The 26,498-nt window shown below is 46.6% G+C and overlaps 1 protein-coding gene across 6 annotated transcripts in view; it reads left to right on the top strand.

The window, feature by feature from the left end:
* The window catches only part of PRICKLE2 (prickle planar cell polarity protein 2), a 165,026-nt gene that overhangs the window by 97,866 nt on the left and 40,662 nt on the right, over nucleotides 1-26,498 (top strand). For 5 of the 6 annotated variants that reach the window (XM_090021321.1, XM_090021320.1, XM_090021317.1 and 2 more), the window contains one exon: nucleotides 24,818-25,001. In XM_090021321.1, coding sequence (XP_089877447.1) covers nucleotides 24,870-25,001 — 132 coding nt within the window. In that variant the 5' untranslated portion in view covers nucleotides 24,818-24,869. Of the gene's footprint in view, nucleotides 1-11,400; nucleotides 11,978-24,817; nucleotides 25,002-26,498 lie in introns of those variants that run through there. The other variant, XM_090021318.1, reaches the window with a different exon arrangement.

Below are 26,498 nucleotides of genomic sequence, written 5' to 3' on the forward strand. Positions count from 1 at the left end.
CTGAAAATTTCAAGTTATATAAGCTCGGAGAGGGAATAATAAAACCTTCTAATTTCCATGAGTCAGATTCTGTCCGAATCTCAGCATGGCTGGCATCTCTCATGGGTCAGTCGCGGCGGGAGTAATGAATTTCATGGTTTGTTATGAGCTAGTAAGAACCAGTACAAACACGGGAGGCCCACCGTAATCTCAAAATATAACGCTAGGAAGCAATTTAGTCTAAAGGATGAACAAATGTCAGGCTATGGTCACAATTTGTTATTTCTAATTAAAACAAGGCAGAGGAGGGGGGACAGAAAGCTCCCCACGTCATTCGCGCACCATTGCTGGGCTCTCGGTGCGATGCCCAGGTTGCGTTCTGCTCGGGCAGCTGGCTGCAAAATATCCCAATGCCCTGGCAGGTTTGTGCAAAATGCCCAACGGAGGAGAAAGTAGGGGCAGGTCAGCAAGAAGGTACATTGGGAATCGGCATGGGAATGGGGGACGCGGTCTTCAAAAAGCAGGTATTTGAACTTTGCCTTCTAAGTCCGTATTCAGATATGTGAATAAGGGGCCAGGTCCTATGAATGCTGAGTGCTCACAAGTGCCTGGCGATAAGGATGCTATTTTTGAAAATTAGGTGCAGGGTTTAGGGGTCATCTCGGAAGATTAACCATAGGCATTAATATGTTTTTATATGCATCTTAGCTGAAGTGTAGAGCTCCTACCAGCAGACAGCTTGGCTTTAACTGGTATTTTCAGTTCCCTGTTTTCGTAAGCTCTCTACCTGCTTGCATATACAAATCCACATCTCAGAAATAAGAGGGCGTAGCATGAATCCACACCTGTTAAAAATCTGAACAATCTTCCCTTTTTTATTTTTCCCTCATGATGCAGTACGGTATGTGTTTCTCCCCATATTTACATAACCAAAAATATCCAAAGGTCTACAGGTTATACTTTTACGCTAAACTGTATCCGATACAAGCCACAAAGCAAAGGTCTTTTCTTTATATTGTAAACTATCCCTCACATTTTTCTTACACTGTCAGCAGAGTACGAATCGTGGTGCTCATTCCTGTTCATTCCTATGTACCTGATTTTACTCGTGCTGTGATAATCAAATACTGTTATCGCTTAACAATCTGGAGAAGGGATAGATGGTGAAATATAGGTGTCTATTTCTGAATTTCCTCAATTATTTCTTGTACCTTGCTCATATTTCTTTTGTATAGATACATGAAGTAAGAATCTTAGGTATGGCAAAAATTCTCAGTAGACATAGGATTTTTGTCCTTAAACAAAAATGCCTGCTAACTTTACATTGTTAAAAACCTATTTTCTTCAAATAAAGTTGGCTGAATAGCTTCAAGGGGATTGAACTCCATGAGGATGTTACCGGTAATAACACAAGTGGTAACATAAGCAGTTTATGCTAGTAAGAGACAAGGAACTATGAGACTATCGCTCAAATTAGTTGCTATATATGTTCTCATCGCCGTGATAGCTCAGCACCTTGCAATCCAGGGTAATAACTGAGAATTATGGGAGTCTTGTCTCTGAATAAATCTGGCTAAGCAACATTTCCAAGCTAAGGAAGCAAAGCCAAGGCTTGAGAATGAAAATGTGATTGCATGAAGGAGATGGATTTGCATGCATTTTACCCAGAGATTTTATCTTTGAAGCACAACGGAGGAAAGAAATGGATAAGTAGCTTATCCTGGTTGCAGTGCAAAAATGGGAGGGTCTTCCATGCATCAGTGTCAGCTCCGGTCTGTCTCCAGAAAGGGGAAAAACCTGCTGTTTTCAAGCTCAACACATCACAAATAGAAACGACTGAGAATTTGGCCCAGTCAAGGCTGTGTCATGCAGGAAACATCCTCCTGTTTCCAAGTGGATTAGTTAGCCTCTGTGCATGCTTCCACTGACTCACCTCCCCGTGCCTTCAGGTTGATCCGTCTGTATTAGGGCTGCAAAAGACCTTTGGCTACCAGGAGGATCGAGTGGAAGATGATCAGTGAAGCCAGTGGGGATTGCTGTTGACTCACTGGGGTCACTATGCTGCAGGATTCATCCCTTCTTGTGGCATCGTGTAGAAGATGCAACCTAATGCCAGTTCAGTGCAGTTCTTTTTGGAAGAAAAGCAATTGCACTGGCCTGGTGGATTGGAAATCTAAAATGGCCGTAAATTTGTGTCTTCTCCTGGAGATCCGCAGACGGTCTGAAAACGAGCGTGCATCATTACTGAAATATTCGCACCTTGTTGAGGACGAACCAGATGGAGGCAGCGATCTGGAAACTATTGTGCCGCTGTCAAATACAGCAAACGAGGGTTTTCTGGGCAGGCACGGTACTGTCAACAGTGACAGCTTTCTGTTTCGTGTAGGGGCATGTGGCGAGCACATGAGGGAAAGCACTCTGGTTTGTACAGCTATGTGCTTACGGAGGCAGAAGTTTGCGCTTTTGTGCAGCATTTGCTTTTTCCCTGCACGATCAAAGTATTGTTTTTCTTAAGAGGAGTCATGGTGTGCTGGGAAGCCTGCTTCTCTCTCATTAGAGAGGAGTCTCATTATGCCGGTCTCACCACGTAGCCAGGGGGTCTGACTGCCAGTAGTGGGGGCTTAGCCCCAGGCAGGCAAAAGGTACATGAAAAACATTTGCACAGGCAGGTTGGGGGAAGAAGCCCATTCATATAAACAGAGACACGAGCAGGAGCCTACGCAAGGGTTTGCAAGAATGATGCATTCCTCATGTGGTTCGATCTCTTCTGTTGCCATGTGGCAGCTTGGCCAACCCAAAACAGGACTTCCGTGCAAAAAGCCTGGTTTTTCCCTTCAGCTCAGTCATTAGCTCATGGGACAATTGTAATGCCATCACCCTCAGAGGGACTAGCTGCTTGAAAGGTCATTTGACTGCCATCCGGTCCGCGGGTGAAGGAGGGATGTTGATGGGCTTCAGAGGAAATCCTCCCCAGCTGTATGATGGAGTCGCAGTAAAGGCGACAGAGATGGATGGAGGAAGCTCTCGGGGTACAAAAGCTGACCCAAAACATGGTGGTGGGCATGTCGAAAACCCAGAACGTCTAGCATGACACGGAACTGGACAACATCAGGTAGCGAGAACAGCCAGAACGAAAGACTCTTGAGCTGTGGCCAAGGTATATGTTAATGCAGAGCGCTGAGCTTGGTTAGTTTTACTGTAAATACGTTTTCTGTTTTATGTAAATGGAAAATTAATTTGTGTAGCTGATCAAAGGTTCAGATCTTTGGAAAACATACCACAAGATAAGCTGAAGATTTATGAATTTCCTTCATGGTGTATTTTTGGAGAAAGCTTTATTGCTCATGGAAAGGCCCCAAGAAAAATACTTAATTAAAAAGTACTGCGCTGGGTTTATTCAGCTTACATCTAGATACAGCGCTTTGTGTGAACTTTTGGAGATAATATTCAAGAGGCTGCGTTTCCCTCTTATGATGAGAGTATTGTTGGGCTGCCAAAGCAAAATATATATATATATAATCGTTCAGGTAATGTGAAAAATCTGACATTAACATACAAAAGTAAACAATATAGTAAGACAGAGTGAAGGCTGGAGGCTATGAAGAGCTTTAGTCTTAATAAGTATTCTAAGCTGCTTGTATTAAGGTGATTATATATATAAAAGATCCCACGTTTTATTGATTCGAAATTCAGCCTGTAAATTGGTTCATTGTGCGACATGCAAACTCCACCAGAGCTGGGAGCCTCCTGCGGTATGTTGGTACAGCATGGTGGGTTAAGGACAGAGTGACTTGCACCACTTCTGATGCTTTCGTCTACTGAGAAGCATTGAAGCATTGTGGTGGGAATGAAAGGGAGGAACTGAGAGCTGTAACTCATCTGCCCTGTTGCAGGTACAGCTTCTCCTGTATGGACATTGTGCCCTCCTCTACTTGACTATTTTAAGGCCCAGTCTCGCACATTGCTTCATGTGGGTGATGCTGTGATGCCCAGAGAGGCCAGTTCATCTCCAGGTGTTAGATAGCACTCCATGCATTTCAGGGCATTTGGGCTGCTTATATTTTGTTAGGTGTAAGATGGTGGGGAGTTGCATCAGCCAGGAAAGGCGAAGCTAAGCCTCGAACAACAGTCTGTAGTCTAATTTAAATTCCTTTCCTTGGGGACCATCTTTATTGACATGCCCGGGATTTTAAAGAAAAAGCAGTTTGGAACATTTAATGAGCCTTTCTTGCTTCTGGCAAGTTGATGGACAAGAGCATGTGCCCTTCCTCTTAGGTAAGATTGCTACTGGCACGTCTTCACTACAGAAACCTTGTGGTAGGCAGGGGCTTTGGAGCCCATTGCATGCTAGCACCTGAGGGCGCATCTACACATGCATTAACACGCTTCAGTTAATGCACATTAAATCTACTGCCTCCATTGTGAGGTACTAAAAAAATGTGGATTAGCTTGTCGTAACGTGCGTTAAGTAAAGAGCACAGTTTTTAAGTGACACTTTAATGTGCATTAAAATAGGCGAATGTGCATTAAAGCTGTGCCCTTGTACCTCTTCATGGTAGAACATTGTCCTTGCGGGGTTTCCTCTTTAGGTGTTTGGGCTTTACAGTGCAAAACTAATAACTCATTTATGAAGATGGGTCATTTCTCCAGTAAGTTTCAAATCTTAAATGCAAGTTTAATGCTGATGGGTTGACCAGCATCCCTACCTGCCTGTTCACTTCTGACGCCACGCAGAGATTTGGCATGCGTGTTGTGTGCGCGGCAGGCCTCTGTCTCTATAGCCACATTTAGCCATCTTCAGCAGACAGCACGTCAAACGTGAGCAAACCCTTGTGCAGTCTCTCCGGCTGCCTTATGGCAAGGCTGACATAACTCAGTGCAGAAAAAGCAGATCAGATATCGCCTCGTGTGCTAACAACCTGCTTCCCCGCACACGCCGGGAATCCAAAACAGGATACATCTTCATTGTGTTTGCAGATTCATCTGGTGCCCTTATGCGACAGTCGTCAAGGCTGCTGGGATAGAATAACACTGCTGATAAACACCAGGCCAAGAAAACTGATGGCAGCCAGTGCAGTTCAGGGGATGATCTGTCCAAATACATCATCTCCTGCTTGACTAATTCTTGCCAACCCAGAAGTCCAACACTAGCCTATGGGATCGCTTAAACTTAAGTCCAGGGGCTTATGCAAGACTGCACTGGTTTATAGGCCTTCTGCTGGAGCGTCTCCGCAGGGGTGAATTTCACCCGCCATGCCTAACAGTTGTGGTCACTTTGGGACTTGTCCTTGATAATACCCCAGCCCACATGGGGGGGAAAAAGAAGAGCTTATTCATAACCCAGCAACTTCCTACGTCCCTCGCACTCAGGCCAGCTCTGTTGAAAGCCAGGAGCCCAGTCGGGAGGAATCTAGGGCGGAGAATTTGCTGGATACTCCCTCCTCTTGCAACTTGGAGCAGCCTTGCACAATCAGATTTAAAGGAGATCAGGAGAGCGCAGCTTGCTGCTTATTCAGCAATTTCTCTCTCTTTCTTTCTCTCTTCTGTTCTGTTCTTTGTTGAACTGGGCGGTGAATACCAGAGTCCATGCATGCTGCAGGGGGAAGGGTCAGCATCCCCAGGGCTTCTGGCAGTCAACATCAGTGTTCCTGACTTTGATCCTCTGCCTTTATTTGAAAGGTCACAAGTCCTCGTTTTTGAGCCTGAGCTTGTTTTCCCTCAAATTCAGCTCTAACAGTAAAGGCTTTAGTCATCGCAGCCCTTGTTAATTCTAAGTGGGATGTTGTATCCTCTGTGGGCATCAGCCTTGTTTGCTCTATCAGCTGCTCGGGGTATTTTCTGTCCTTCAGCCCCCAGCTCCCACTCAGAAGGCAGGTTGGCACATTGCACAGCCGGTGTCCAAGAACATGGGTTACCTCTCCGCACAGCCCACTGCCAAGTCTCCAAGGAAGGTGACCACGCTGCCCAGGATTGGGAAAGGAAGATCACCCCGATTCGCTCCCCTTCTCCCTGCCACACGGTGGTGGGAGTGCTGCTTCTCTGACCCCACCAGGTGCCATCTGGGAGGGAAGGGGTCATTGAAAAGAGCTGTTAATGAAGTAGCTCATCTCTTGCCATGTTAGAAATCCCTCTTGAAGGAACACAACACCAGGAGGGAGTGGTAAAAAAAGCACTGATGGTCAACTCATCAGTGTTTAAACTTGCATTTAAGGTTTGACAAGAGAGACAGCCATGAAGAGGCCAAGAGAATGACTTGAGGCTCTGATGAATAAGCCCAACTGTGGCTGGAGGTGATTATTTTGTACTGGGGAGAGTAGGTACTACTGTAGTGCAAGAGGGAGGCTCTCCTTGGGTGATACACAGCATGCACATGATATAGTTAGAGAAGGCCCTTGCCTTGAAGAGCTGCCAGTCAACGTGCACAGGGCAGCCGGATGCTGGGAAATGCAGGGAGAGAAGTGAATTGTCTGTTGTCACTCAGCCAGGCGGTGGCAGAACCAGGGAATGAGTGACTGTGGGTTTCTGCAGCGTACACTTATAGTGGCACATTTCTAATTGGATTTACCCAGACCCATTTCGATACTGGATTTTTTTTTCTATGCAATTTACAATCAGGTAACGTTAGGACAGGAGAAAAAGGTCAATAAATCATCATTCCTGCCTTTCTGCCGAGGAAAATAATGCGGGGAAAGGGAGCTTTTGTTGTGTGTCTCTGAAGTTTGAGAGGCGTATTGTGAGCAAACAAAGGCTTGGTGATGGAGTGCTGTGACAGGAACAAGAAAAAAAAAAGAAAAAAAAGAAATTAAAAATAAAAACCACCTCACAGGCTGGAGGAGGATTTCAGAAAGGCTGTGCTGTGGAATAGCTGGGCTGTTTTGTAGGCTCAAAGCAAGAGCTTCACTCAGAGCAGGGGTATAACACAGTCCTGGTATTGTAGGTGCCTTTTTCTGGACCTCTTCTGCAGGGTTGCACTGTCCAAAGGTGGTACCGTCATTCTCCCGCTGTTTGCTGGACAGTGAGTTGGTTGCGTCTGCTTTTATCCACTTGCATTTTCCTTTACCTTCTCTCCTTGACTGATTCTCTGGCTGCGTCTGACCATTTGGACTAGTTCCATCTGCATTTTAACCTGAGCTGGAGCAAGCCTACCTACCCACCATCGAGTACCAGGGCAGGATTAACGACCGCAGGCTGCCTGCCCGCAACGCGCCATGTAAGGCAGCTTTAGAGACGCTGCTGCTTTGTGCCCATGAGTCATCCTGCAGCCACCACATTCCTCCTGTTGCACGCTGCTTTGACAAGCTCAGGCGGCCTTTTTGGAAGAAGTTTGCTAAATAATTTAGAAAGGCAACTGGATCCTGACACCCATCTGGCCTAGTCGCCAGGTGACCTGGGTGGCAGTTACCTGCGATTGCAACCCCGCCGGCCATGGCAATCCAGAGAAGGAATGGCGTAACATGACGCCACGCAGATTGACCGCTAATCCATACGCCGCGGGGATGGACAAATAAAAAGATGCCCCTTGTGAAGCGGAAATGATGGGCTCAGCTGCTCAGCGGAAGGGAGGCATTTGTACAAATTACTGATCGTTTCAGAGTTAATTTTTTTCTGTCTTAAAAATCAAAGTGATGATAAAAAAGGAAGGCCGCGTTCTCCTGCAGAGGTTTCTAATGTGGTCACCTGGAACTCTGAGTTTTGACGGGCATAGACAGATAAATTATACTGAACTAAAGAAGGGGAGGGATTTACTGCATGTCAGCTCTTCCTTGATAACTTGCATGAGCCTGTTCCCATCCCATGGTAAGTGGGAAGTCACCTCATTCATGACACAGGAGTAAACTGCTCCGGGCTAAATTCCACTTATCCCAGGATAGGAGGAGACCTGCAAAACTTACTGTGGAGCCAAGTGATCTGTGGTAAGTCCCCTCTCCCTTTTACCTTGGTATAATTTGTCTGTTCAGACCCTTAAATCTACCCTCTGAGGTTTGAGGTGTTTTCTTATTTCAAAATACTCTTTTTGTCTCCAAGATCTCTTAGCAAAATAGTCCCACGGAACAAGGATTTCATCTCTGAGCTCTGCCAACATCCCTCTCCGTCTCTCTGAAAGTTGTCCAGGTGACCTTTGTGAAATGTACTGCACCGGTTCAGTCCACACCTTGCTTCTTAATGAAACACCCATTCCCACTGCTCGATGCACAGGATGGGCCACAGGGAATACCACCTGCTGCCTTGAGCTGCTTGAATGCCTTTTTGCAGGCAGCTAATGGGAAAGCGGCTGTTGCAAACCGTTGAGAAGCATTTCAGGATGGCAACTTACACTGTCTTTTACTATCGCAAGAGAGTTTTGCAACTCAGGCTTGAACTATCTCATCTGTTTGGGTTTTTGGTTTTTTTTGTCCCAGAATAACCCACTGATAGCATTTTGAGGCTGCTCAAGCTCCGAGGGTGGGAGCAGGAGATCTGCCAGGGATGCAGTTCCAGGGTGAAAGTTTTCTTATTCTCAGCTAACCTCTCTGTTGGCTCCATGGCTTTAAGCTTGTTTTCTATCCATCCATTACATGAGGTCATGACCTGCACCTTCTTTGTGCCATTGTGTGTCAGCCAATAGCTAAAATTGCCAAATTCTTCATGGAAACTCTTATGCTAGTGTTGTTGGGTTAATAACATAAATAGGTGAACTAAACAGGCCACGGGAGTTGTGCTTGATGCAGAACAGGCTCTCTCTGAGAGCTCGATTTTCATCCTCTGGTTCTTAGCTTGCACGACTGCTGTTGCAGGAGTGTGTGTTTTAATTTTGGAACTGCAGGCCGGGGGTTGGTTGTCTTCCAGGTCTCTGGGCAAAATGGCAGCTGAGAGCAAGACAAAAAAAAAAAAAGGGTGGGGGGGTTAGGTCATCATTCTGCAAATGCTGAAAACCGATGCTGCCAGTGGGATCATTCTACCCACTTGCTTGCACATGGAGATACAGGCGAATCCCATGCGTGCAAAGTTGTCACAGAGTCGGTAGCACACAGAGAGCTGGAGTGAGCTATATCAGGGCAAGGCTGTGCATTCAGGCTGTGATCCTACCTTGGAGCTACTGCTACTCAAAGGCTGCTTCTCTGGGGGCACGTCTGCATGAGATGCTTACTGCGCATTGGCCTAATAATACTGCATGGTAGAGCGTCACAGCACACACTGTGCTACTAGCCCGCTGCACGGTGGTACTAGGCTAATGCGCAGCAAGCGTCACTAAATAACCGTGCACCGGCTCTACTGCACAGTAACTCTAGGTACAGCGCATTTAGTTAGCACTTTATTGAGTACTAAACTAAATGTGCAGTATCTAAGGCACATTAATGAACGTGTAGATGCACCCTGGCTGTAGTAAATACTGTGCTTGGTACTAAGTGTTTGTGTTTAGTGGCCTTGGCTACTTTATCTATCTAAATTACATACATTTGTCTTATCTGTTAAGGAAAACTGGTGCTTACCAGGAGCTCTCATGTTGAATGGCATTTATTCTTTGTCTGATCCGAAGCCCGTATTTACCAATATGCAATGTGGTTTTAACAGAATATTTCCAAGGAAAATGGTTACGGTAAACACACGTAATTTGTTTCTGCTTTACATAATCGTTTTGTAAACAGACTTCTTTTTGCTTGTGCCCAGTTGAGTTTTGTCTCATTTCCTTTGCATTTTAATGAGCATGTTCTGGGTTAAAGATAAAATATGTCATTTTGGATGCTTGGCAAGTAGATTGCTCTTCAAGGCTTATGGCAAAGGCTAGGGTTTGATGCATATTAACCCTTCAGGGCTGAGTTTCCAGCCTGCCTGCACAGTGAGGAAAAGCTGCAGCAGACAGATTGTGACTGTTCATGGGAAGTGGAAGGAGCGGGGGGTTTCTCCAGCAAAGTCTGTGGATTGTGAAATTTGAGAAGGGCAGTGCGAACCCACCCACGTCCCCAGTGTGCGCTCGGGAAAAGCAGCCGACACTGCTGTTCCTCTATGGAAACAACAAGAAACAAAGGGGTTCAGTTCCCTGGCCTGGCTGAGCTGGGCTGTGGCCAGGGGAGTCGCACCTTGAAGCCACCTTTGTTTCGCTCACACCCCATACAAGGACCCATGCAGCCGTGGGGCAGGTTGCAGCAGCTGGGTGGCTGCATGTGTTCGTGGAGTCCAGGCCTGTAGCATTAATTTAACATCCAGGGCTGTGCCTTTTGTAGCCCAGACTTCAGTGGAAATTGTACATTTAAACTTTCCTGCATAAATATTTATGTCAGCATAAAGTGCAACCCAAAGAAAGGCTTACAGGATTCACCATACACATCCTGGAGGAGGAATTGGGTTAGATGTGTTGAGAGCAGGGGCGCTGTCATGATGTTTCCCTGTTGAGGATCTGGGTCTTGCTATCCTGAGTAAAAATCTGCATAATAAAGCCTAATTTATCATGTAATCAAATCTGTAAGTTCAGCATTCAGAAGTCCAGAGGGACTCCCAGCTCTATTTTCAGTGGACCCCTGTGATTTGTGAACTGACTTGCTATGGCCAGCCCGAGAGCTTAAATATCCTGAGTCTGGCCTCAAAAATCATGAGGTTGGCCTCTGAAATATGAAGAATTTGCAAGAATAATAAACGTTGGGTTTTTTTGCCTTTTGGTGTTTTGAGCTGGTGCTTTTCTGCTTGAGCCTTCAAAAATGAAGGCTTCATTTCAAATTAGATCTGAGAATCTGGTGCCATCACATGACTCCCAGAGCTAAGGCTTAACGAAGAACATCAAGTGTCATGAGATGCTCCTCTTCTGTTATAAGGAAAGGGGGAGATGTGAGGAAGGATGCTCAAATTCCCCACAGGCTCTGCTAATAATCAATCTAGGCTTCCGAGCACTTACTTAAAATAGGCATAAAAAGTGAAAATCACCTCACCAGAAAAAAAAGGGTATGAAAATATATGCTAAGCAAAATGTTACCTTGATAACAGCATGCGTGTCCCAGAGTATTTAGCCCTGCTTGCGCAAATGTGCTCTATCTAAGATCAGTGGGGAATAACAGCAAATGAGTGCAAAAAAATAATAATAATAATAATTAAGAGGGCTTTGAAGGTTAGGAGCTAAGTGCTAAGTTGCTGTGAGCTTGTAAAGGAAGTGGTGAGTTCAGTCTGCGAGCAAGCTGACTTGGTCAGCAAGACCGAAGGTCGTAGTTCTGGAAGGATAATTAGTGTCTTCGCACGTTCGGTTTGGGTGGTTGGGGATACTGCCAGCAATGTGCAGTGCACGCATGAGACAGCTAAAAGGATTTTCTTTTCCTTCTGTAAACAGCCGGTGGGGATTATCAATTGGGAACAGCGGCCAGATTTGCATGTAAATAAATGACTGACACTGGCCAGTGACAATTTGAACTGTCCAGCTGCGATGACTTTGACTTGCTGACATCATTGCTTCATTAGCATGCAGGAGATGAGAGCACTGCAACAGCAACGATTCTGGCTCCGCTACCAAGCGGGCAATTATTCTCAATGGGCTGCACATTTTCCTTGTTAATGTCTTGAGCCCGGAGAGCAAATTGACCAGACTCTTGCCACCTCCCGGGGTCATGTAGCCAAGTTGGGGGTCCGCTGGATTCATCTGGATTGCAGGGAAGGAGGGGGGGAAAGGAGAAGAAAAACCACGCGCGGCTGGAACGGTGAGCTGAGCTGCAGAGCTCCTCCAGACACAGGGCAGAAATCTCCCTGCTGATGCTTTCCACCGCAGATTTTCTTCCAAGCAACGCCGTTGTGTGTGTGTGTGTGTGTGTGTGTCTTCGAGAAGGCTTTGACAAAAAGCCTCCTGCTCCTTTCAAGAGAAGCACCTATCGGTGTCTGTCACAGTTTGGAGAAAACACAAGATGCTTTATAGCACTGCAGTGGCTTGGCTTTGCCTGGGAGCAGCCCACCAAAGGAAAGTAAACTGTACAAACTAACACAGCAGAAGAATCTGCCGGATTGCTGCTTTTTTCCATGCTGGCATCGGCGCCGGGAGGAATAGGTAAGAAGCTGTCTTTTATCAGCAACTTAGAAGTTTGCTGTGTATTTTTAGTGAGGAGGGAAGGACCAAGGGATAGCAGCCCTCTATGTGCGTGTAGGGCTAACTTCTGCCACGGCTGATCTTTAGAGAAATTATTATTATTATTATTATTTTTTTTTTTACCTTGCCATTCTTGTTCATGAAATAGGTTGATTGTTAAAGGGTGTTGTACAGCTGGAGAAAGTCGAAGATAAATGCTTAAGCTATGTTTCATTTTGGAAAGCTTAGCTGGTTTTTAAATGGGGGAGCCCTGGTCTCTCTCCGTGCTAATTTACTCCACTAGTCAAATTTAGCTGCAGGAAGTCTGGGACTAGGGGGGTATCTTCAAGCTGGCTGCATCCAGTCTGGATTTCTAGATGGTGATGTTAGAATCAGGGGTGTGTGTTGTAAAATTTTATTTAGAAATTCTGCTGATCATTTGAAAGTGTTCATCTTACTACAGCCTTTTTGCTTGCCCGGGGTATCTGTGCAGTCAAACCCAGAGGTTGTTTTCCATTGTAATTTTCTCTCCGTCACTTTTTCTGTATATTCCTTTAAGGCGGGTTTTAAGCAGCCATACGTGACATGGTGCTGACCTGTGACCATGTAAAGATTTTAATCCAGTTACTCTTTGTTTTGTAGTCATGATTCCTTGGCTACGCTAAAGACTGATTGAACCTTTATGAACCGCTGAGGATTAGCGCTGGGCAGAATAATGCCAGAATAATTATTCACACCAGATGCAATGTCATCCTTTTAGTTGTAACCCTGTTACCTTGTAACTTATCCTGTTCCTTCAGTGGTGATTTTCGGGGCTGTGAGCACTTAGATGTCTGGCACCAGCACGTTTTGTTTGCAAGGGCAGTGACTTGAATCAGGGCAAAGGTTTACCGAGTAAACTGTTTGCAGTTAACGGGATTATATTCTGCTCCGTGTTTAAAGCCTTTCCTGCAATGTGGTGTTGGACTTAACCAAATGAAACGGCAGAGCCTGCTTGCTCTAGGCTATCTGTCAGCATTGGCCAGCATGCACAAAACCCGTTCTGCTCCTGATTGCTTTTGCAAATGGGTCACTCTTGCCAGTCCCAGAGGATGCTAAACCTCAACTTTGAAATAATTACAATATTTAAATGCTGGAGGTGGAACACTGCCTGTATTATGTCGACGTGTTTTGCCTAAGGATCAGATTTTTTTTTTTCTCCTTTCCTTGGAGAGGCAAGGCCCAGGATGGATAAAACTGCAGCATGTTTACTGTCTGCTTGCCACAAATCTATCAGGCAAAAAAAAAAAGCCCATGGGAAAGTGACAGGGAAATAGCTTTCATTTGAAATGGAGCCACCAAAAACAAAATCTGAAGGGGAGACCGTGATGAGACAAAAGGGGGAAGGTTCAAATACTGGGCATTCGTGGAGAGAGCAGCATTATGCAAACTTAAAAAATAAGGGAGCATGCCAGGATGGATGTGTTTTCCTGCCTGGTTCAGTAGGCGCTGTACTCGGTTCAAAACCAAAGTATAAATCTGATAGGATCAACCATTCTGAAGCAATTTAATCCCTTCAATTAAGCGCTATAAAGAAATCCATTGAGATAGGACCGTGGGGCTGTGCCTTGCTGGGCTGAAAAGCGAATGAAGGATGTAATTAAAAACCTCCAAAGATAACCCACAGCACCGTGCAAGCTCTTCAAGGCACACTTGGGTCTGAACAGCTGAGCACATTCTTGGCTCGAGCGTGGCAGCGTTAAACCAGAGCGAGCTTTTAGTGATGGATTTTGCTGATTCTTCATTATGTCAGCAGGGTTCTCGCAGGGCACTCGAGATGTTGCTTGGCAAACCCTAACAATGGCGTGTTTAGAGTGGCCTTTAGGCCTCTGAGAAGTTGTTTCTCAGTTTAGAGAGGGTTAGGAGCTATGTTTGTCCTGCCTGGTGGAAAACCAAAGCAGCCTGCCAATCACAGTCACAACCCTGCACCCAAAACCATGAGATTTAAAAAAAAAAAAAAAAAGTGAGGGGGATAGGGATTTTGGCCGTGTTGGTGACCAGGAGATGCCCAGTGACTCTTTGCCTATTTTTTAAGAGTCAAGGGGTCGCATTGTCAGTGGTTGCCTGCAGCTGCTAAGGCTGGAAGCTTCCTATTTCTTTTTAAATGCAACCTGAGAGTCTCACCCCATCACCCGATGCCAAGGGTTTGGGATTTCAGCAAAGCACCAGCCATTTTGAGGTTTGGGGGTAAAAATCTGCAGTGACAAAGCTGCCTCCATTATTTGGACTCCCGTGCACAACACTACTCCTCCCAGCCCCATCACCTGGCTGAGCAGAGCAGTGGTCTGGGACACAGCACACCGAGTGTCATTCCTGGCTCTGCCGCTCAGCAGCTGGGGGGACTTTGGAGAAGTCATGAGTGCCTCAATTTCCCTATCTGTAAAATGGGCACGTTGCTTCATTCTTTGAGGCTGGTGGTGTGGAAGTGGTGTAGAAAAGCAACATATCTACTCCAGTTTCTTATCTTTCTGCAGCATATGCTTCATGGATGTGAGGAGGGTGTGCCCAGGGTGTTCTGATTTGATTGCATTTTAAGCGCAGTGCAAAATAAATAATCACCCCTGGGGCAAGTGCTGGGGAATCCTAGGTGGTCATAGGTTTTATTTTTGGATCTGCTTCGGTGGTACAAAGAGGGTGGCACATGGGGTGCGCACACCTCAGCACATGGGGAAGTAGCTAGAGCCTGGACAGCTGGCTGCCTTCCACCTTGTGCTTTGGGGATATTTGCTGGAATTGGAGGGGACTGACTCCCAACTAGTAGCAGTGAGGCTGCTCTAATATCTCCCATACCATCATAACAGCAAACTGCGTGGCAGTGTAGCAACACTTTGTCCAAAAAATGGCCCCTTTTCTAGCTGAAGTCTCTGGTCATTTGGGATTGCTAGGTACAGCGGTAGTGAGAGGTTGCTCAAGTGCTGGGGTCAGAGGAGCGGCTGTGAAACTATGGAGGAAAGTCGGAAGGAAACGTTCCCGTGGAGGTGCAACACAAGGCCTTGTGGCTGGCTTTAGTTGGCAGCTCTTCTTTCCATCTGTCTGGAGAGAGCTTGGAGGCAGGTTGCCTGGTTCGGCCCTTTAAAGGCCCTCAAAATCTTTGCCGTTTGCCAGGGCAGCAGACAGTACGCCCCAAGGGGCTGCAGGAACGTGCCAAAGAGGTGACCAGAAGGTCGGCGCTAATTAGATCCAAGAGTGCATTCACCTGAGAGGACCTGGCCTGCCTGTTTGCAGCCGCGTCAGCTCCCTGGGGTGGGTGGCTGTACCAAGGGGGGGTCAGACGGTGCAATGGCATCAGCCAGGTAACTGCCATTGTACCATGCGGCAGGGAGATGCATGACAGTCTGCACCTCAGGCCTCCGTGGGAAATCCCTGTTCCCTTGTGCCCAGGTACCCGCTGTGCACTCAGGTGTGGCGTTCGGTTGTGCACCCCCTTACACACAGCCCCACTCCCAGCCCGTGTAAGCCACATGCACCGGGAATCTTGCACTGTCCACTTGATAATGCCATGCGTGTCCCTAGGGCCTCCGGGCCCGGCTGTCCAGAACGCCACGGAGGAGCAGCTTTGCTCTGCATTGCAGCCCCCGGGTGGCACCTGGCCACCCGTTGCTTATGCTAATCTCTTACAAGCCATGCATTTATTTTTGTTTTGCTTTCTTGGTGGGTCTGACTCATGGAATATTCCTCGACCTCCCTGCTGGCGCCTGGAAGAGCATTAGACCTCCCCTTGGGAAACAGCAACCAGAAAAATCCCTGCAGCAGGTGGCATTTATGGCGCTGTGTCTTGCAATGGCTGGCATTTATGGCGCAGGAGCCCCCCAGGTCAATGCAATTGACTTTCCCATCCTTTCCCAAAGGGAGAAGCCCCTGGATTGGGAGCCAGTTAGTGCCATTTCCTTCAAAGCAGTGGTGGGTGGCGCTGGTTGTTGAGCACACTGTGGTGCTATTTAGCGAGCAGCCCTGTCCTTTTGCAGTGGCCGTTTCCAGGAGGAATGAAGCAGGTCCTCGGGGTGACGCACACTCCAGTAACGTGGACCAAATGGGTCCGTGTCCGAGTGGCTGGGACCTTCTTGCACTGTACAGCCCTTCCTGAGCAGGTAATGAGACCAACAACCCCCCGTGAGCAGGGGGATACAAGGAGTACATCCCTCTATCCAGAGCTGATACAAATAGGGCTTCTCCAACATATCAGACTCAACCGAAGCCCCCCACGCTGTGTCCCAATCGGGCATGGTCTGGGAGGGAGGGCAGCAAACTGGGAATCAGGAAAAATGGCATCTGTTCCTACTGTGTCACTCTGGACCAATTCACTCTGCCTCTCTGTGCCTCCATATCCCTACGTGTAAGGGGAGATGGCTATATGCTGCTTTGGATGGTAGGTGCTAGAGCTCGTGTGTGTTTTGAGCAACAGAGGAGCGAGAAGAGCACCCAGTTCTCTTTGTGAAACATGACGGGTTTGATGTCAGCTGGAATCTAGGTTCATAAACCAGAGAATTGTTTTTGGGATGGATGACAAAACCTTGCGTGCCAGTGCGCAGACCCAAATATATGCAAATCCTTCATTGCGCAGTATGGAAGGATCGTCTTGTCTCCATGCATCGCGTGTCAGGAAAGCCCATAGCCTGTGTTGCAAGTTAGCCCCCCAGACCGCAGTTTCGGTGCAATACAATTTACTTAATATAGCCCCCCAGGGAGACGCATGAGGAAAGAAGACAAATAAAATTAAGAGGTCTGCTGCGTCCCTTTTCCAGCCTACAAAGCATTGATCACTCTCCCCGGATAGCAAGTTTTCGCCTCGCTTGTTGCTGCTTTGATACCCGATCGGTCTTGCCTGTTGCGCATGTAGGGTGATCACCTGCCAGGGGAAGGACATGGTAGTTGGGAAAGAAACAGCTGGTCTTTGGCTTGATTCACAAGATGGCAACTGCTGCCCCACGCCTCTCCCCTGCTTGGCTGATCAAACAGCCAAGTTCAGCATCACTGAGCTTGCAGAAATCCTGGCTGTCAAACTCGGGGGGCTGTTTGATCCCGCATGGTGCGAACAGGAGCGATGCTGGTTTCCATTGACTGATGCAGCCTCAAGCTCGTTGCTTGCTTTATCTCTCCGGCCTAGTTCATTCAATGTGCAAAATGGGTCTTATAGTGAGAGCCTAGCATCGTATGCCTTTAGTCCTGCAGCCAATACTTTCACGAGGAGCATGCAGTCAGGTGCCTGCTCATGCCTTGTCACGAGACTTGGCTGAGTGGCTAACTTGCAAGGTGGGGATGGGTCTCGGGAGGGCTGGGCTGGCTTCAGCACACGCTATGGGCTGTTTCCTAGGCAAGCAGGAGCGAGCAAGGTGCAAGAAGAGCAGCTCTGTGCTTAGCACACACCAGGAGACAGCAGGCAGAAACCCGTGCAGAAAACCCCCCCAGCTACCCAGGTGGTGTGCAGCGGAGAGAAGGGGAGCAATTCAGGGCAGAGATCAGCTCCAGCTAATAGACTTGGTATCTTCCCCATCTGTAAAATCCTCCAGAGCCATTTAGTTCATTGGATATGTCCCAGAATGCATCACCCTGGTGACAGGAGGCATTCAGCCTATGAATTCAGGCTCAGCTTCGTCTTCCTGGGCACTTGAGGGAACTGGGCATATTTAGTCTGCAGAAGAGAAGACCGAGGGAGGATTGAATAGCAGCCTTCACCTCCCTGCCAAGGGCTGCAAAGAGGATGGAGCTGGGCTGTTCTCAGCAGGGGCAGATGACAGGACAAGGAGCAATGGGCTCCAGCTGCAGCAAGGGAAGTTGAGGTTGGATATTAGGGAAAACTTTGTCACGAGGAGGGTGGTGAAGCACTGGAACAGGTTACTTATAGAGGAGGTGGACTCTCCATCCTTGGAGGTTTTGAAGGCTCAGATTGACAAAGCCTTGGCTGGGATGATGTAGCTGGGGCTGGTCCTGCTTGGAGCAGGGGGTTGGACTAGATGTGACCTCCCGAGGTCCCTTCAACCCTCGTTTTCTACGATTCTCTGATTCCCTGCACAGCTGCCTTGACTGAAAAAGCAAAGGTGCCGATTTCGGGCACGCTTCCCAGCCACGGCCTTTTGCCACTCCCAGATTCAGGCGCTTGCTGTCACCAGGGAAGGATGTTGGTAATGGAAGCAATGAAGGACTCCACCATCCACTGCTTGTTCAGGGACCACGCTGTGAGTTCACACACTTGAGCAGCAACACACTGAAAACAGCTTAGGTCAGGAAATGAAGGTATTTTAAATCCTTAATTTAAGTCATGTTGGAAGGTCCCTGGGTTATGAGATGGTCTGTGAAGTCCCCTCTCTTTCTTCCACATCCTGAGGTCAGGTTTGTCTTGGTTTCCAAATATGCCCGTGGTGTTTCACGTCCAATGGATATGCTAGTTTTGAGGAAGGTTTGGTCGTAGGACAGGGAACAGCAAACAGAGCAGCAGATCAGGTAGGGAGCAAAAAGCCATGCTATGCTATCCTATACGATTTTAGTTACTTGACATTTCTTGAAGCTCAAATGTGATTTCCTCTTTTGCTTCAAGAAGCACCCTCAACATTTATAACGATCTTCCTAAGGCTGCAATACTCCCTTCTGCAGACCTTGCTGCCTCCGTGTGCAACAGACCTATCCAAAGGCTGTGCTGGTGATGGGGCTAAACCTTGCACCAACCTCGACTGCACAGGCAGCTCCAGCTCCAAGGAACTCGCATCCTAGTGAAACTCATGTGAAACCATTGAGAAAAACCCACATGGGCCCAAACCAGGCATCAGTGTCTATTCCCGAGCTTGGACTTCTGACCCTCAGCGTTGTAGATCAGGCCCCTCTCTGCTTGAAATGCTATTGCTGTCCCGGTGTGCATGTTCACAGTGATGCTGCGCCCACTGGTGTTGCACTGCTTATTTTTCTGAGAGGCTAGTAGGCCAGAAGATGACAGTCTGCAGTTTGCCCAGATAATCTTTTTTGCACTCCCTGGGCTTGCACCGGCGTAACGGGGGACGGAGTAGAGAGCAGTGTGCCGGGAGCACGGTGCAGAGGCTGGAAGTACAAGACATCCATCTTGCAAGGCCAAGTGCATTTCTTGATGTGTTCAGGCCCCTCTCGGCTTGGCACCATATGCAGGCAATTCGGCGAGGGCTGCTTTCCAACAGAATATGAAACCAGGAAGTGTCATTTTCTCCTTAGTTACTTCCCTCCTTCCTGGCCCCACTTCAGGGCAAACAAGTGTGTAGCTCCTTCTGGAGCAGAAATACCAACGCTGTTGTCTAGCTCCGGCTTTGGTAGCGGGGAAGCTGCCACCCTGCTTCCTCTTCCCTTTATTCCCTGTTTGCGAACGACTGATGGTTTTCCAACTTGGTGACGTTCTTCAGCCTCTTTCATCTGTTGCTCCCCAGATCCGTTCTTTGAACTTGGCAGCGCTGCCAACTCACATGACTGTATTAGCAGTTGTCGGTACTTTTCTTAATGCCTAGCCTTGTGGAATCAAGTGGGATTTTAGGAGAGCTGCAGCTGTTGGTTAAAAGCTGATGGTCTGGTTCTCAGTTTTGCTAAGGATAGCTTGAGAAAGGGAAACCTCAGAAAGCAAGTAAAAAGAATCCCAAATGTGTTAGCCTGTGGAAAAAGCTCCGGCTTGTTTGGGGGCCTGATTTGTGATTATTGAACGTGTGAGGCGGTCTTTGCTGAACTTCTCTCAGCTTAAAAAGGACATTAAAGTAGGTACCTGCATCTCACTAATTGCCATAGGAGCAGCACTTCTTTTGGACAAGCTTTCAGTGCCTTACTGACTAAAGTGGGAGCTGCATGCACTTATCCAAGGGCTGCATGATGTCTACACTGTTAAAAGACAGCAAGCAAAAAATAATTGCTTCGAAACGAAGAAGAGATTTCCAGAAAGACACGGAGTAATTGGCTTAATTTGCTTCTCATTAGAAGATGTGTGTGCTCTTTTCTCAAATGACACTGGGCTCAGTTGCTGATAGAAAAAAAGTGAAGGTCTTCCCAGAGCGGGAGAGAGAGAAATCTTGTCAATCAAAGCATTGCTCTTGATATGCCCAGGCTGATCTCTGGGCAGAAAGAACAAAGTCGCTGGGTTGGCCTCTCCGAGTGGCGTGGCTCGCACCTGTATTGTGGTGCCCTTTGGACGGTGATGTGTTTGACGCACGTCTGAGACCTGCGCTCATCTGGATTCTGGTAGTCTTACCACCTGGGCAGTGGGCTAAACAATATCACTGCTACATAGCAGCCAGCGCATGGTCCAACCGATTGAGCCCTGCTGCAGCAGGGAATAGTGGTCATGATACTGTCCAAAGCAGGGACCTGGTTCTGTAAACTGCAGGGTAAAAACCAGCATTCATTTTGTCTTCCAAACCGCAATACTGGAACTACTACTGCCTTGTCATTTTTGTCATCTGTGTACATCAGGAGGTACACCTGCATGTACCAAGGGTGGGTAGACCTGCTTTGTAGACCTAGCAGAGCTCTGCCTTTGGAATAGATTGGCAATGTGGCCTTATGGATTTCATCTTACAATGGCAACATTTGAAAAATACAACTTTCTATTTACATTATTTCCAAAAGGAGTTGTTTTTTAATGTATATTGGGCTAGAGGACCATACAGTAGATTTGAATGTGTCTATCCTGTAGACAAGGTTCTTTGGGTAAATCCGATATCTTTTATTAGACCAACTCAAATAGTTGGAAAAATTCTTCGGAGCACGCTTTCGTCGGGCTGAGGATGCATCTGCAGATGGTCTGTGCTCTTCCTGGATGGAGTGGTAAAGCAGCCAGAGGCCAGGTTTTTGGCTGTAGCTATGTTGATCTAAGGACATAGCAATATCTAACTAGAGTCAAAGCTGTTTGCTCCCTGGCTGATGGGATGCTAGTGCATTAAAAGATGGAAACCATTTTCCTCCAGGTAGGAAGAGAGGTAGTGTTGGGATGACACAAGAGGGCACAGTGCAGGGTGGAAAGGGACAAAATCGAATGAGTGGTAGGATCTAGAGGTTTGTAAACCTCCTCCATGGAAGTGGCAGGACATTGGGAACTTGAAGCCTTATGCAGCAGAGCGTCCAGAAGAGCCCCATGCTGCAGACCCTATGGAAACTTTTCTTTTCCTGGGATTATATCACCCACTTTTTAATGAGCTAGACTATTTCCCACTAGGAGATAACAAAATGCCTTCCCACAATCTCTTAATTGGCAAGAGAGCTTTTTCTGCCAGGGCAGTTGAATGTCTGAACTTGGTCAGAAACAAGGCCAGGAACAGATAAGCTTCCTGGAATTTTTTCTCATAAGCAGAACTGTTAATGATCAGGTTATTGGTGTCATCATGAGACCAGTATGGAGTAACCCCGAATCCTGGATGGCCATTTACAATGCGCTGCCAATTTTTAGTCTTGGTAATTGAAATGCCTGGTTGCCCTCATTTCTTAAAAGCCCCAAACTTTGCTCCTTTCAATTAAGCCCTTTAGTATCATCTCCCTGCTAGGAGAAAGTAGAGCAAGGGGCTTAACTGGGTTTTGAATGTTCCAATATTTGCCCTTTTGGAAATGCCACCACATATAATTATGCCATCTTCTGCCTTTGCTGCAGAGCGCTTCCCTCTGGCGATGCGTTCTGCCTTCGCCGCGGGCTACTGAAGCTTCTGCCTGAGTGGTTTAGGATGCAACCAGATCCCCACGGTGAAAAACACAGTGAGAAGTCTAGCAGTCTGAGTCACAGAGGGCCCCGTTCCAGCTCTTACGGCAAAGTCAGGGACCCACTCCAGTGCTTTCAGGGGTACCCTGTTCAGCCCCACTGTGAGCATTTCTGCCCATCATGGAAAGGCAGGAAAAGAGGGGAAAAAAGCAGGTTTGCATTAAAACTAGCAGCCAAGTCCACTTGTTTTAAGCCCCTAATTGCTGACCGGCTGCACTGCTTGTGACACGGGCCATGTGGCAGGATGGTAAAGCTCTCTTCCATCATGCTTTACATCGCTGCTTTGTTATGGGGGCTGTTTCCTTTGAACTCCGATCCCATCGGGACATGCGTCCAGCAGTTCAGCCGTGAGAGTTCAGCCTGTCGCCTTCGTTCTGCCACCTGACGCTGCGTTGCCTTTTGTTAGCTCCCTGCGTGTTAAACGCTAGGCCGGTGACAGTCTGCCTGGAGCCTCGTGATTGATCCCCTTGGAATTAAATTTGGCCAAATAGTGCGAAAGCCCATTAGAAGAAATATCTAATTCTCAGATGCTAAGCGTTTAGGCTCTGAATGCATTAATTATTCCTAACATAATGTTGCATGTTGAGCTGCTTCTAATCGTATCAGGAGATGAGGCAGCAATGGCTTGGAAAGCAATGGTCCTGCTGAAACATAGAGCTTTTCCACAGTAGTTGATTAATTAAAACATTGTATGAAATAGTGCATTGATTATTTTTTAAGGTACCAGCCACAGGCTGCGCTGAGTCCCTCTGCCTAACTGGAGGCAAACCAGATGCTCAGGGTGCACTTGGGTCTGTGTGTATTTGTGATCCGATGAAAGGCAGGAAATGGGGAAAACTGGCAAATCTCCCTGGCTTGATAACCAGAGCTTCTTGCCTTTTGCCGTACTGCGTTTTTGATGCTGCTGTGACTACTTGGAAGTTCAGACTCGAGTCTGGGGCTGGTCATGGACATTGTTAGCATGTTTTGAAGCAATGGCTACCAAGAAATGAGGACGTTTTGGAGAGGCAGCAGCAATGCAGTGTTTTAGCTGGTCCCACCAAGCTTTTCCTTGCTTCTGTACCGGCAGGCCTGGTACTGCCTTTGGCTGCATGAATTGGATCCCCTGGGTTTCTACCCCGTCGTGTGAGTGCAGAATCTCACCCCCAAACTTAAAAACACACACAGCGTGTTGTAAGGAATCATTTTATTTTTGTACGCGGATGCAACCAGCCTGGTGTACCCGAGCTCTTTTTAATCCAAACTCCCTGTGGTCCATTCCCCAGGGCAAATCATGCCCAGCAGTTTCCCTGCTTTTGCAGTTTCTTCCTTTGCTCCGTTTCTGAGCATGCTTGATGTTTTTGCCCTGCTACAGAGACGTGTGCTTGTACCATGCATCTTCTTTTGGCTTTTCCTTCCTGATCTGTGCTTCTCTGTGGTGCACCCTGAACACAGGTGAGCTGCACTCGAGCACAGCGGCGTTTGCGATGTCATAGCTGCATTACGTTTATGCTCACTATGGGCCTACCCCCACACAACCTAGCAGCTCATCCCTGCCCCAAAGACCTGAATCCATTAAGAAGGGTACCATAGTGTGGCTGCTTTTCATAGCTCCCTGTAATGGGGCATCATCAGATTATACCATATTTTCTTTTATTTATCCAAACTGGGGGCGTAGTTAGGCAGAGAAGCTGATTTTCTGCCTGCAGTTGAAAGCAGCCTGGTTTGAAGCCTGTTCTACAGGGCAGCACCTGTGATATTGCTGTTGGGGCATGTGAGGGAGTCAAATGACTTATTGGCTTGTTGTTCTTCACTCTACAGGTGTTAATGATCATCCCTCTTTTTTAATGGCCTTAATGTACCGCTCATCAAGCTAACCTTTCTTAGGGCAGTTTTGCTGTCTGTTAGCTGCTCCTGGTCTTTCACAGCCTCTTTAGCTCAGGCTCCTGAGCTGTTTTAACACAGGCACTTTAGCTTTTCAAAATCAAAGGTCCACTCATGGAAAGCAGTCTTCAGCAGCAGCTAGGGATTCAGCTTTAGTTATGCAGGAAAGGGAGTATGAGTCAGCTGACAATTAGGCTCTGTTCTTTCCAGCCAGAACTCTGGAAAACTCTTTTCTTCATTCTGCCTTTCAAAAAACAAGGTGCATATTATATTTGGAGGGGTGTTGCATGGAAAAAAAAATGATAATGAACTTTATTTTACTTTGTCAGCAAAGTTATGCTATTGGTATCGTAAAGGAACTGTGCATCTGGAGATTTCTGCTCACACTGGCAACTGTATTTCCTGCATCCTCAGCTCGCATCCATCTCAGAAACTCCACTGCAGTCAATGCATATAGGTTGGTTTAAAATACCTGAGGGTCTGACCTTTATATATCATCATCAGGTATCCTGGTTTTCTCCGATTAAAAAAAAAATCACCAATTTTCAGATTTAAAAAAGCTTCCCAAAATCCACGTTTCTGTGGTTAAAATGAAACACCACTAATATCTATCTATCTATCTGTCTATCTATCTATCTATCTATCCCTACTAGTGATACTACTAATCTATCTAGATATAGATATATTACATCTATCTATCCAGATATAAATAGATATATTAGATCTAATTTATCTGGATAGATAGATTAGTAGTATTACTCTATCTAGATAGATAAATATTAGATTTATCTAATATATCTATCTATCTAGCAAGCTAGATATATTAGTAATGTTTACTTTTAATCACAGAAAAATGTGGATTTGGGGCTACTTTTTCAAATCCAAAAATTGGGGATTTTTTGTAATCAGCGAAAACCAGGATCCCCGATCATTATTTATTAGCCTGAAGGAAATTTACTTCTTAATGTAGAAGGCAGCAACCAGTTCTGTATCCCAAGGCTTTTAACCCTGATTCGTCCTAAGACCCTCCAAGGCTGGCTATGGAAGTTTGGGCCCCCTCTCCTCCATGGAAGAGAGGGGGCCCAACGCATACGTTGAATTAAAAAAATGCTTGAGAAGAGCTGGGGTTTTGCCAAGGGTGCCTTACCAGAAGTGGTTTTGTCCCGAGCTCAGTATCGGAGCTCTCATGGTTGGCATAAAACTCACAAGCTGCCCTTTTTCTTGATGATTTGCAGGAAGATCTGCCTCCACTGTAAGTGCCCGCAGGAAGAGCACGCTGTAACAGTTATGCCTCTGGAGATGGAGAAGACCGTGACAAAGCTCATGTTTGACTTTCAGAGGAACTCTACTTCTGACGACGACTCGGGCTGTGCCTTGGAAGAGTACGCATGGGTGCCTCCGGGGCTGAAACCAGAGCAGGTAAACATTTGATTTGAAATGCAGTTACTGCCTTGCCTTTAGAAGCCATTGGCCTGTTTTCTCTAGAGACCCCGTGTAATGGGAGGATCTGTTTACATGCAGGAGGCTGTTGGGACATTTGGGGTCTTTGTGCTGTGCAGAGTATGTGGCTTGGTTAAACATGTGAGACAAAGCTGGGTCTTGAGCTGTGTGGAAACCTGTTTTTCTATGTGTGTAGTCATACCTTGTAGTGAGGACAAAAACTGAACTGTGTAGAAGATGGAGCTCCATCCATTTATAAAAGGGGTGATATGATACAGCTGCATCAGAGACAGGCTGACCGGGAAAGTCCCTTCCAAATTGTTTCCAAACTTTTCTGTAGTGCCTCCTGTTCCTGCAAAATTGAATCCTTACCTCACAACACAGAAAGACACAAGCTAATTGTCTGCCTTCTCAGGAGTGTGATTAGTGGAGCTCACAAGTACGTGGCACCTCCAAAATTCAGCCCATCTCCCCTTGTTTTTCCCCCTGGGAGTTTGGTTTCTCAGACCTAATGGTCTGCAACTTTCTGTGGGGGAGGGAATTGCTCAAATATGAAGCTTGCATATTGCTGTTTATGGCATTAAGAGAGCAGATTCACCTTAGCATGCTGTCTGTACATTCATTGTGATGCTTGCCATTATTCAGTGCGTTTAGTCTTTATGCTGATCTTTTACATTTTAGACTCAAGGCCAAATTTCCGAAGTAGATTGCAAAATGAGGTTAGCCTTGATAATTGCTATGGTGACCATTTTCAAGTAAGGAGGTTGGAAAAGGGCAGAAAGTTTTCATTCTTATTGTTATAATAACTCTTTAAACATTCTGTTTTCCTTAGCTTTATTCAGAAAGGCTTAGGCATTTCCTGAAATATTTTGGCACCACCCACAGGCTGTAAATATTATCTGTCTGATTAGAGAAAATCCAGTTGCCTTTTCTTCCCCTGTCACTGGGAACATTGCAGCAATGCTCAGTCCTTGCATAAAAGCACCCTGGTACTTTAGGGTTCATTTATTGCTATCTGGCCAGGCTCATTCAAAGCCAGTCTTTCTTTCTGTTGACTTTCACAAGTTGGGATTCCCTTTGTGTCCTCTGAGACACAGCATTCAGGACTCATGGTAGAGGTGATATCTTTTATTAGACCAACTAGATTTTTGCCAAAAAAAAAAGTCTTTAATTGCAAGCTTTCGGGTGCAAACACCCTTCAGGTATCAGAGAAAAGACTGTAAAAGTTCTCCAGGGTAGAAATGAAAGTTCAAATCTCCTCTGAAATATAAAGGTGGTAAAATCTCCTGTTTGGAAAAGTTCATATTCCAACTTTTCTCTAAGCCTATAAATGAACTTTTCCAAACAGGAGATTTTACCACCTTCAAATCTCCTATGAAATATGAACTTTCATTTCTACCCAGGAGAACTTTTACAATCTTTTCTCTGAAGTCTGATAAAGGGTATTTGCACCTGAAAGCTTGCAATTAAAGACTT

The sequence above is a fragment of the Crocodylus siamensis genome, chromosome 11, assembly GCF_052110815.1.
Source record: "Crocodylus siamensis isolate JL-2025a chromosome 11, ASM5211081v1, whole genome shotgun sequence".
In the NCBI taxonomy this organism is placed as follows: Eukaryota; Metazoa; Chordata; order Crocodylia; family Crocodylidae; genus Crocodylus; species Crocodylus siamensis.